Source organism: Ostrea edulis, chromosome 5 (genome assembly GCF_947568905.1).
Source record: "Ostrea edulis chromosome 5, xbOstEdul1.1, whole genome shotgun sequence".
Classification (NCBI taxonomy): Eukaryota; Metazoa; Mollusca; class Bivalvia; order Ostreida; family Ostreidae; genus Ostrea; species Ostrea edulis.
The window spans coordinates 80,939,970-80,952,691 of record NC_079168.1 but is presented as its reverse complement, the minus strand read 5'-3'; the positions used below and the strand labels follow the sequence as shown (position 1 = coordinate 80,952,691).

General features: G+C 40.0%; 2 protein-coding genes across 2 annotated transcripts in view; both read right to left on the bottom strand.

Annotated features, from left to right (window-relative positions):
* The window catches only part of LOC125648981 (potassium voltage-gated channel subfamily H member 1-like), a 43,383-nt gene extending 42,140 nt beyond the window's left edge, over positions 1–1,243 (bottom strand). Inside the window, exon 1 of the mRNA XM_048876082.2 lies at positions 650–1,243. Within this exon, the coding sequence (XP_048732039.1) occupies positions 650–728 (79 nt within the window). The 5' untranslated portion in view covers positions 729–1,243. The remainder of the gene's footprint in view (positions 1–649) is intronic.
* A 2,782-nt stretch (positions 1,244–4,025) lies between these two features.
* On the bottom strand, positions 4,026–12,032 carry LOC125649648 (uncharacterized). Its single transcript, XM_056166177.1, has 3 exons — positions 11,735–12,032; positions 9,841–10,164; positions 4,026–4,644 (listed from the first exon to the last, which is right to left on the bottom strand). The coding sequence occupies exons 1-3, from the start codon at positions 12,030–12,032 to the stop codon at positions 4,142–4,144; spliced, it is 1,125 nt and encodes a 374-aa protein (XP_056022152.1). The 3' UTR covers positions 4,026–4,141.
* Between the last annotated feature and the right edge of the window lie 690 nt (positions 12,033–12,722).

The following is a 12,722-nucleotide window of genomic DNA, read 5'->3' as shown; positions in this document are numbered from 1 at the left end:
GGGGTCTCCTATCGTGTGACACAATCATCCCATCACAAAACGGAGCTGAGAGATCGTCTCCCAGTGCCAATTTTAATGCCCCTTTTTAATGGCAGATGAGGTTTGATTTCCCACGGGCCTCTGTAATTTGATAATTCATCGCTCGTCATCGCTATTTTTCATTATCTAATTTCTAATTTTATTAATAATTGTGAATACAAAAATTAATATTGCTTTTGTATCGCACACTCTATGACAATATTTGGATTTTTAGGGTGGAAATTAACCGCTTTATTTTTAGTAACCGTATCAGGCTAAATTACTTGATGAATGAAAACAAACGAACTATTATTGACTTCAAGAGTGTTATCATTTTATGCTTAATATGAAGATTGAATTAAAACATTTATAAATATTGAATAATAAACTTATGTATTTAATACATGAATAATTATTACCATCATGGTTTAGGTAAATTGACATGGATTGCGAATAATATAAACCATACCAGTAGTGGGAGAGATGATATCATAAGTAAACCTTTGATACTTAATTAATCTCCATTAAATTACTTATTAGGAGTTGTGGTGTCTCGAACAGACATCATGGGTTACATACTTCAGTAAAAGGAGCCCGTCCCCCATGATATAAAAATATACAAAGGACTTACGCTGGCCATTGGATCGCCGGATGATGTTCTCTAGGAATGTGTTTTGGGGGGCAACTAGCCCCCTCCTCGCTCCTGGCATATTTAACTCACTAGGGCATCCAGAAGTAAATCCAATCTATCAAATGTTTGCAGATTTTCTTACGGATGGAAATCACGGCGACAACACACTCCCTTCATCATGACGACATCTCCGAAAAATTGTTTCCCCGTTTTTTATCATTTTTCACTTTCTCGAAAAAGGTATTGCTGTTCTATATCAGGAAATCATAATGAGTAGAGCGATTTAATTATTACTAATGAATATTCTGGTAATGCGCATGCGTAGCGGCCAGGTATCCGCGGCACCTGACTGAAAGCTTGTTTGGTTTGGAAATCCTCCACTGCTATTGCGATGCGCATGTCTCCATGGTGACAATGCCAAAAGAGACAAGTGTTTTCGTATTCTTAAGAGACTATCTATTGAGTAAACACAAATAAATGTCTTCAATCGACTGTAGAGGGTTGCAGTCGCATCAGCGAATATATCATCTGCGACAAGGTTACAAAATCTGTGGAGAAAAACGGACGCACACCTTATAGAATGGCATCGAAGACAATCAATAACACAACAATGGGTAGTAATGAATTATTTATAGATTGCCACTTAAGTTAACATCACTTCTATTTTGTCGTAGAAAAATCGATCGTTTTGTTTCAATACATTTTGCATGAAAGATGAAAACTGAATAAAAGCTCGATACAGGTAAGGCTGTCACGGCAGGGCGGTTCAGAGGAATCGATGGCGTGACGTGATAGATTCGGGGGAAATATATTGGAAAATTTACAACATTGGACTTGTCCTTGAAAATACAACATGTAGCATTTCAGGTCAGGGAGACGGGCGATTTTAGGACAATCACTGTTCGGAATCGCGCATGGGTGCATACTACACACAATGAAATACGAAACACCCAGCTTCACGGGTGTATGGCGAATTTCCGGAGAGTGGTAGGGGTATGGCGTTAGATTAACTGTTTGTAGTATGGCGAGAGTGTGAATGGGGTGTAGTTAGTGATAGTGGTCAGAGTGCGGCTACAGTGGTCAGTGGTCAGATGGATTGTTCTTGTTTGATCAGTTTGTTGTTAACCGCTGGATTATGGTCAGTTTGTAGTTAGAGGGACTGTTGAGGTCTAGTCTATTAAATACTTACGCTTAGAGAGTACTGATATATCAGAGTTCAATGAAAAACACTCCGATAGTCCAATATACATGCATTCTTGACGAACTCTTTGATATAAAAGTTCGATATACATGTACACGTATTGCTGGAGAGCTCTCTTATAGAAGAGTTCAATATGCAGGTACACGTATTGCTGGAGAGTTCTCTAATAGAAGAGTTCAATATGCAGGTACACGTATTCTTGGAGGAGTCTGATAGAAGAGTTCAATATGCAGGTACACGTATCGCTGGAGAGCTCTCTAATAGAAGAGTTCAATATGTAGGTACACGTATCGCTGGAGAGCTCTCTAATAGAAGAGTTCAATATACAGGTACACGTATTGCTGGAGAGTTCTCTAATAGAAGAGTTCAATATGCAGGTACACGTATTGCTGGAGAGCTCTCTAATAGAAGAGTTCAATATGCAGGTACACGTATTCTTGGAGAGCTCTCTAATAGAAGAGTTCAATAAACACGTATTCTTGGAGAGCTCTCTAATAGAAGAGTTCAGTAAACACGTATTCTTGGAGAACTCTCTAATAGTAGAGTTCAATATATGGGTACCGGGTATTCTTGGAACTATCTAATAAAAGAGTTCAGTATACACGTATTCTTGGAGAACTCTCTAATTGAAGAGTTCAATAAACACGTATTCTTAGAGGACTATGTACATGTAATAAGAGAGTTCAATATGTATGTATATTTGGAAAAACTCTCTAATACGAGGGCTGTTTGATATGTAATGTGTATTGTACGATATCTCAAAAGCATTCGACTCAAATAGTGAAAAGAACATTACATCCCTTCAAAGTATTCTCTGCGATTTGAAATACATAATTTTAATCTCTGAATCCATTTCTGAAACGCGTCACGATACGCTGATTTAGGTAGACCTCCGAGGCACTGACTGATGGCTGAGCCAAGGGCTTGTCGGGACTTGTAACGACGACCAGATACGAACTTTTTAAGTTTTGGAAAAAGGAAATGAGAGTATGGTAGGTGTGGCAAGACGGTAACCTTCTCCGACTTCAAAAATTTCTTCACAACCTCAGATGTATGTGATGGAGCATTATCATGAAGTAGACGAACATGCCTAAATCCTGACACAGGGCGTCTTTTTTTATAATATTTCTTGAGTTTGTTTAGTATAACATCTCGATAATACCAACCTGTAACACTTTTGCCCTTCGGCACCGGAATTTGTACGGCTATACCATCACATGAGAAGAATATGCAATAAAGAACCTTCTTGTGTTTATGGTTCTTTTGGCAACTACAGGCCTTCTACCATGTTTAGTTAGCCATATTTTGTTTCTTACTGGTTCGAAATAGTGAACCAGTAACAATGTTTGCAAATTCTCATTGATTGAATTTGGAAAAAAAATTTGAGCAATGTACTCGTACCCGTTTTTGGTCATCTGTCAATATATGCGGTATCTATCTGGCAGAAATCTTTCGTACTTTCAAAATACGCTTCAAAATGAAATGCACCCGCGATAGCAATTTGCCAATAGCTTTGGCAATATCACGAATCGTGTATCTGCCATCACTTTCAATTACTTCCCTTACTTTTGAGACATTTACCTTGCCTGTTACAATCACAGGTCTACCAGATTTTGCTGCATCTTTGACGGACTCTGTGCCAGTCAGAAATGTCTTTCTCCACCAACGAACTATCTCAAAAGATACCTTATCAGACCCATAAGCTTCCCCCAATTCAGTAAAAATCTGCATTTCTGAAGGTCCGAGTTTTGTGCGAACTTTTATATAAGATCTAATTTCTTCAATATTCTCGACCCATTTCCCAACCACTTTTACAACAGTGGTCAACGACTTGCTCTAATGAAATGACTATAAGTTTAAAACTATGTGGAGCTGAAGGCTCGTGTTCATACCGTTGGAAAGGTATTGAATAGAGCTATTAAAGAGTATCATCATCCACGAAATGGTACAAAGCATTATTTCGCTGTGGTACAATACATATTACATATCGAACAGCCTTCGTAGAAGAGTTCAATATACAATGTACACATATTCTTTAAAAGCTCTCTGATAGAAGAGTTAAATATACAGGCATTTTTGGAGAGCACTGTACCTCTCCTTGACGGGATTAGAGTTGAATATAGCTGGATCATGTTGTAGTTAATCTTAATTTTCAAAGAAAATAAGATAAACCCATTAATATCAAATATTTTATTATAACATTATATTTTCTAACATTTTACTGTCCTCTATTTTATCCTACAATTCCTGAACCCACATAGCATTCTATGTCAAGAATGGCTTCTCTCTGTTTATAATGCCCAAAAAACGCCCGCCAAATCGTCAGAAGAGTCCCGACCATCACTTAGTTCCGGTCCCTCCACGTCACCAAGGGGCTCAAAATCCGGTCCCTCCACGTCACCGAGGGGCTCAAAATCCCGTCCTTCCATATCACCGAGCGGCTCCAAGTCCGGTCCCTCCACAACATCGAGCGGCTTCAAGTCCGGTCCAACCACAACATCGAGCGGCTCCAAGTCCGGTCCAACCACAACATCGAGCGGCTCCAAGTCCGGTCCAACCACAACATCGAGCGGCTCCAAGTCCGGTCCAACCACAACATCGAGCGGCTCCAAGTCTGGTCCCTCCACACCATCGAGCAGCTCCAAGTCCGGTCCAACCACAACATCGAGCGGCTCCAAGTCCGGTCCAACCACAACATCGAGCGGCTCCAAGTCTGGTCCCTCCACACCATCGAGCAGCTCCAAGTCGCTCTCATCAGATGACTTCGTTGGGAACATTGATTTCTTCTTTATTCCTGATAAGATTGGTAAAACATATCATCAAATAAATATATTGAGTTGAAATGAAGAATAATTGTATTTCAAGATGGAAATGTCAGTGAATATGTTTTATACAGGACCACAATGTAAACTAGTCATTTGAAACTAATTATTGTGCTATCCTGTCTAAGTAAAAAAAATATTATCATTATTATTATTATTATGAATAAAATAATACATCGTAATTCTCCCATGGATAGAATATTTTTTTTTAAATAATTTTGCATACGTTTCATAAATGTTTTTAACTTAGAGGTTTTCAAAGTCAAACGGTTATCAGAGTTTTTGAAGTTTGATATTTTGAATACAAAAAAAAAAAATAAAAAAAAAAAAAAAAAAAAAATGAAGCACGAGTCCGATCTCTTGTAAGGTATTCTTTACGTCAACCATTATATATTTGATGAACTACAATCTTTACCTATGACTTTTTAACTCTGACATCACTAGCCGAACGGTCACTAAAAATCTTGAATGGTGAAGACGCATGCGCGAGGAAATCACTATACCCCCTTACGTCTTGTTGTGAATAGATGAAAAGTTTGAATACGCGATTTGTATTAAAGTTTATCTGATAACTACAGTTTATGGGGAAACCATGTGTATGATGTCACTAGAAATTTATAAATAGCAAGACCATGTTTAATAAGCTAGAACTACAAGTATAGCTATAAGAAACATACTACACATTGAAATAGATGCATTTATATATACGGGTACAGAAAGTTAATGCATATATGGTGCAAAGTACTTATTCTTTCTTAATTCTTAGTAAAAAAAATCTAACACATGTAATAGCAAATTTTCCAAATGAAATGGTGTTTACAAAAAGTGGACGCACATAGACTAGGCGGATTCCCCTCGTACACTCTCCCGCACCATGCACACACTCTCCCGCACCATGCACACACTATCCCGCACCATGCACACACTCTCCCGCACCATGCACACACTCTCCCGCACCATGCACACACTTTCCCGTACCATGCACACACTCTCCCGCACCATGCACACACTCTCCCTCACCATGCACACACTCTCCCGCACCATGCACACACTCTCCCGCACCATGCACACACTCTCCCGCACCATGCACACACTTTCCCGTACCATGCACACACTCTCCCGCACCATGCACACACTCTCCTGCACCATGCACACACTCTCCCGCACCATGCACACACTCTCCCGCACCATGTACACACTTTTCCGTACCATGTACACACTCTCCCGCATCATGCACACACTTTTCCGTACCATGTACACACTCCCCCGCACCATGCACACACTCTCCCGCACCATGCACACACTCTCCCGCACCATGTACACACTTTTCCGTACCATGTACACACTCTCCCGCACCATGCACACACTTTTCCGTACCATGTACACACTCTCCCGCACCATGCACACACTTTCCCGCACCATGCACACACTCTCCCGCACCATGAACACACTCTCATTCCAATTCCTATCATTTAGAACTCAAATTAGGCAAAATTCATCCCGCCCACGAACTATCCAAAAACTGGCATCATCTCCGTCTGGACATTGCGATAAACGTCTCCGTTGATTCGTTCAAAGTCTCAGCTTCAACTAAAGTGCAACAAGTTGATCACTCATCCAGAGGAGGTAGAAGTACATGCAGTTACTGTGGTGGGAAAAGTTGGTTCTGAATTCCGCCATATGCAATTGTGCTCCATGGGAGGAATGGATGACGTCATGCGAAAACGAGATACACGGAAGAACCGGTATCTTTCGAACATTTTGGTTTTGTTTATTTTAGTGACACCAACCATTCAAATCTTACTTCCATTCCCAAGTGACCAGTTTGATTTCTATTCCGAAAGATTTCCCCCCTGAAATGCGACACGTCCGTCTTTCTGAAATTTTGATTACTCAGTTCCTCCCGCGTCGCTCTAGGGTGATAATTTTCTTTGATCTTCAAGACCTTGATAAGGCTCATGAAGTCCATACTAAATATCTTATATGTTTTATTAGCGAGAACTTATTTTCACGCATATTCACAAAGTTGGACATTCGCGTAAATTAAATCAACCAGATCGTTGAATAAATTATCATAAAGTGTAGGTGATTCAATTATTGAAAAACCGTTTTGCACTGGGTGAAGATTTCAAAGATTCTCTGACACCCCCCCCCCCCCCTCAGTATAATGTTCCGCCTTGGGGACTAAACAGCAGACTATTAGGGAGTGAACAGTTAACTATTGATGACTGAACAGTTGACTAGTGGGGACTGGACAACTGACTAGTGGAGACTGAACAATTGACTATTGAAAACTGAACAGCTGACTATTGGAAATTGAATAGCTGACTATTGGAGACTGAACAATCGACTAGTGGGGACTGAACAGCTGACTAATGGAGACTGAACAACTGACTATTGAAAACTGAACAGCTGCCTATTGAAAACTGAACAGCTGACTATTGGAGACTGAACAGCTGACTATTGGAGACTGAACAACTGACTATTGAAAACTGAACAGCTGCCTATTGAAAACTGAACAGCTGACTATTGGAGACTGAACAGCTGACTATTGGAGACTGAACAACCGACTAGTGGGGACTGAACAGCTGACTAATGGAGACTGAACAACCGACTATTGAAATCTGAACAGCTGACTAGTGGAGACTGAACAACTGACTATTGGAGACTGAACAATTGACTATTAAAGACTGAACAGCTGACTATTGAAAACTGAACTACTGACTATTGGAGACTGAACAGCTGACCAGTGGAAACTGAACAACTGACTATTAAAAACTGAACAGCTGACTGGTGGAGACTGAACAACTGACTAGTGGTGACTGAACAACTGACTGGTGGAGACTGAACAACTGACTGGTGGAGACTGAACAACTGACTAGTAGGGACTGAACAACTGACTATTGGAGACAAAACAGCTGACTATTGAAAACTGAACAGCTGATTAGTGGAGACTGAACAACTGACTATTGGATACTTTACAGCTGACTATTAGAGACTGAACAGCTGACTAGTGGAGACTAAAACAGCTGACTATTGAAGACTGAACAGCTGACTAGTGGAGACTGAACAGCTGACTGGTGGGGACTGAACAACTGACTTGTGGACACTGAACAACTGACTATTGGAGACAAAACAGCTGACTATTGAAAACTGAACAGCTGATTAGTGGAGACTGAACAACTGACTATTGGAGACTGAACAGCTGATTAGTGGAGACTGAACAGTTGACTATTGGATACTTTACAGCTCACTATTGGAGACTGAACAACTGACTGGTGGAGACTGAACAACTGACTAGTGGAGACTGAACAGCTGACTATTGAAAACTGAACAGCTGACTATTGGAAACTGAACAGCTGACTAGTGGAGACTGAACAACTGACTGGTGGAGACTGAACAACTGACTAGTGGAGACTGAACAATTGACTATTGAAAACTGAACAGCTGACTAGTGGAGACTGAACAACCGACTAGTGGGGACTGAACAGCTGACTAATGGAGACTGAACAGCTGACTAGTGGGGACTGAACAACTGACTATCGGAGACTGAACAGCTGACTATTGAAAACTGAACAGCTGACTATTGGAGACTGAGCAGCTGACTAGTGGAGACTGAACAACTGACTAGTGGAGACTGAACAGCTGACTATTGGAGACTGAACAGCTGACTATTGAAATCTGAACAGCTGACTAGTGGAGACTGAACAGCTGACTATTGGAGACTGAACAATTGACTATTAGAAACTGAAGAGCTGACTATTGAAAACTGAACTACTGACTAGTGGAGACTGAACAGCTGACCAGTGGAAACTGAACAACTGACTATTAAAAACCGAACAGCTGACTGGTGGAGACTGAACAACTGACTAGTGGAGACTGAACAGCTGACTAGTGGTGACTGAACAACTGACTAATGGGGACTGAACAGCTGATTAGTGGGGACTGAACAGCTGACTATTGGACACTGAACAGCTGACTATTGGATACTTTACAGCTGACTAGTCGAGACTGAACAACTGACTGGTGGAGACTGAACAACTGACTATTGGAGACTGAACAACTGACTATTGAAAACTGAACAACTGACTATTGGTGACTGAACAGCTGACTAGTGGAAACTGAACAGCTGACTAGTGGAGACTGAACAGCTGACTAGTGGAAACTGAACAGCTGACTAGTGGAGACTGAACAGCTGACTATTGGTGACTGAACAGCTGACTAGTGGAAACTGAACAGCTGACTAGTGGAGACTGAACAGCTGACTATTGGAGACTGAAACACTGACTGGTGGAGACTGAATAACTGACTAGTGGGGACTGAACAGCTGACTAGTGGAGACTGAACAGCTGACTATTGGAGACTGAACAGCTGACTAGAGAAGTTTGCATTTCTCAATATTCGTAAAACTATTTATGCAGTTTGTCTGTTAATGTTCATGGATGATGAAGAAGAATTTAAAAGTTTCCTGATTTAGGAAAAATTGATTTTCAGAATTTTTATGGAGGCCTCCGTTCTCACTTTAACTATGCACACAAGCTCATGAGCAAAGGAAACGATATTTGACTTACAAAATACATTTTCAACCATATGACGCATGTAACCTTGTCTACGGACATGAAATCCTGACCCAAGGGTCATGAATTTTACTATGTTGGGAGAAGTACTCATGTATATACATGTATAACCGTACCTCGCCGCCACAGTAAGTCACGGGATATATAACCGTACCTCGCCGCCACAGTAAGTCACGGGATATATAACCGTACCTCGCCGCCACAGTAAGTCACGGGATATATAACCGTACCTCGCCGCCACAGTAAGTCACGGGATATATAACCGTACCTCGCCGCCACAGTAAGTCACGGGATATATAACCGTACCTCGCCGCCACAGTAAGTCACGGGATATATTATATAACCGATTTTCAAAAGTAATGCCAGTGACTAGGGAGGGGGTGGGGGCAATCTGATTAAAATCAGCTCTTCGACCCGCTCATTTATTTTTGTGTTACCGTTACACGAGGAAATCCTCGTGTAGCGACAACATAAAATAAAGGAGCGGATCGAGGACCTGCCTTTAATCAGATTGGGAGTGGGGGTGGGGTTCCAAATATAATTCTGCAACTAATCGTTTTGATAACATTATCAACACTGCATTATAGATACCTTTCACAGGTGAGGACCCCCTCTCCTGTTCTGCTTCCGTTTCTGAGGAACCTTGCCCTAAGTTATATTCTCCCCCAACAAAATTAGGACTTGTGCATTCTTGGATTTTTTCATCACGTGATTTCCTAGATCTACCAATGGTTGGCGACTCTTGACCATCAGACTTATTGATTGCTGACAAATCTAGTCTGAGGGGTTTTTCTTGTAGACCCTTGGTTGACTTGTCCACTTTTTGATTTGGTTGTGATGACGTCATAGACTCCAATAGATGATCCCATTCAACATTGTTTCCTTCTAAATCGTTTTCTGAATCTGTGTCATTATCTGAATTACAGAAATTCACAATATCAAAAGTCAATCATCTCTGACGAGACGTAGCTTTACTACTATACATAATATCAACAGCCGATGTTGAAATAAAACATATTAATGCACAAAATTAAGTTTGTTTCTATTTGTTTTTGAGAATATCATATTCCTTTTTTGTAGAATTTAGACGAGTAGCCTTATGAAAAGTTTTGCAGAATTTCTTTTTTTTTTAGTAACAGCAATTATCTTCAATGTAGTTTATCAAATTGAAATTGATAAAAAGAATGTGCATGTATATATGATTTTCATAATTGAACTGAGCTATGGAAAAGAAGTAATACAGGGACTGGATGGATGTCGAACAGCAAATTACGGATACTAGGCAGGCAACAAAAAACTCAATACAAATTATGGACACACAAACGGTCTATGTGTGGTGATATCTAAAAGACTTGATTTGTTACAATACGAGTCAATTTGTAACATTACGTTACAACTTGACTTATTAGATCTACATTACGTTACAACTTGACTTATTATCCTTCAGTATAACACAGTCAATTTCATTGGTCGAGGGCTGGTCACATGGAGGGAGACAATTCGTGATGTCTCCCTCACGCGCAGGGTGACAACTGTGTTGTCTCCCTCTAGAAGATAACTTTTAAAGCGAGCAACGTAACCATAGGAAAATATGCGGGATCGTAAATCATAAACTTCAGCGTAAACATTAACGGTTACAAATAACAATCGAGAAGAAATATATTTCCATTCTAATGCAATTTTGCATTTCACTTGATGTTTACGTTTTTGTCTTGAAATACGTTACGAAATGTTAACGTTTGACGTTATGTTTTTGTGTCATTCTAATGTGACGTCACAATTGAAAGCTTTCTCTCGTTTAACGTTCTCAAACCTCAATGTTTTGCTTTCGTTAACATAATATATCTAATAAATGTATGACATTGAATGTAAAACAAAATAATGTATGTAGTTGAGGGTAACATTTATTTCATCCCTCGAAAACTACTGAAAAGTTATCAGAATTTTCTGCAGAGAAAGTTATTACGAATTTGTTCACGTTTTAAATTTAAAAAAAAAGATATATGGTACAAATTTCTTCGGTAGTCGTTATTTTGGAGGTGTGTTGAATCAACCAATCAAATTAGATACCGATATTTTGGTAAACCTCGTTCTGACGTTACAAATGTTATCGCGTGTCTTTACCCATCGTCGCAAACCACGGTTTTGAGTCCACTCACGCTCCCTCATACCCGTGATGATGGAGATAATCGAATAGAAGCACCCGTGGGTAACCGACGATGGTCTTTACCAGACTCTCTGCTCGTCGGATATTTACGGAGAACGCAGAGCGTCTGGTTGCGCGAGACTACGTTACAACTTGACTTATTACACTACGTTACGACTTGACTTGTAATTCGAATTGACGTTCACTCAAAGCCGGGAAATTTCTACAATGACAGGAAGCTGATGTTTTGTGCTGCTTAGCTACAGCAAAAATATGTTTCCATAGATTACGTGAATTAAATTCATAGCATCAGAACAACAAGAAGGTAGACCTACCTACCATCAAACGTAAGAACATTTCCACTGTCTATGACAATAGTACACGTAACTTCTTCAAAAACAGGCTTTTTCTTCGTGGTAGACTGCATGCAAACTTTGGTGGGGGTAAATCTCGAGGGGTGAACGAGACATCGGTTGCAACTGTAGTCGTTCTTCTTATAAAACTTAGGAGCAAACCTCTCACAGACACCGCAGTAAAAATGGTTTCTGCAAGAAAGTGATTTAACGGGAACTCCGGCCTGATAACAGAAGTCACATTTATTGGAGTGAAAGGATTTTGGAGTCAGTCGAGTATCCATGACGGCGATAATCAACAAATGTTACGCAAAGAGTATAGTAACGTCACAATTAACTGTGATCTAAACGCCACACAATCGTAACTACTCGGCTATTTCCGTAACCACTTACGGAAAAAGACGAGCGCGTGATCCGATTGAAACGCCATACTGTATGAACTGTATACTGATCGCAATCAACCACGGTGAACGAAGTGATTAGGATTGTAACGTCATCATTATTTTCTCTTTACGACTTTTACTTATTTACATAGGAACTTTAACATTTTCATAATATTGTGAAAAAAATCTGTATCACACCTCTGTTGAATTTATTGAGTATGTCTAAAAGAAAAAAGTGGACTCTATACACGGATCAACACTTCGCTTAAGTTACGTCCCTTGTCCGCCACCGTTGGCCTTTGTAATTTTCTGATCCATATACCTTTGGCATTCTTTATTTTTTCGTCAATTGCAACCAACTGCAACAATGTCCTAGAGTTAGGTAATCCATAAACGTGTGTGAAAACTTAAAGGGGCATGGACACGATTTGAGCTGAATTTTTTTTATTTCCATTTTTATTGTTTACAATGCTTAACTAAAGTATTTCTAATGGTCAACCAAAATTTGAATATCAGTTGTTGAGTTATAAGTGAGATACAGCACTCGCAATTCTTTGTTATTAAACAAGGCTCGTGTCATGTTTTTGATTT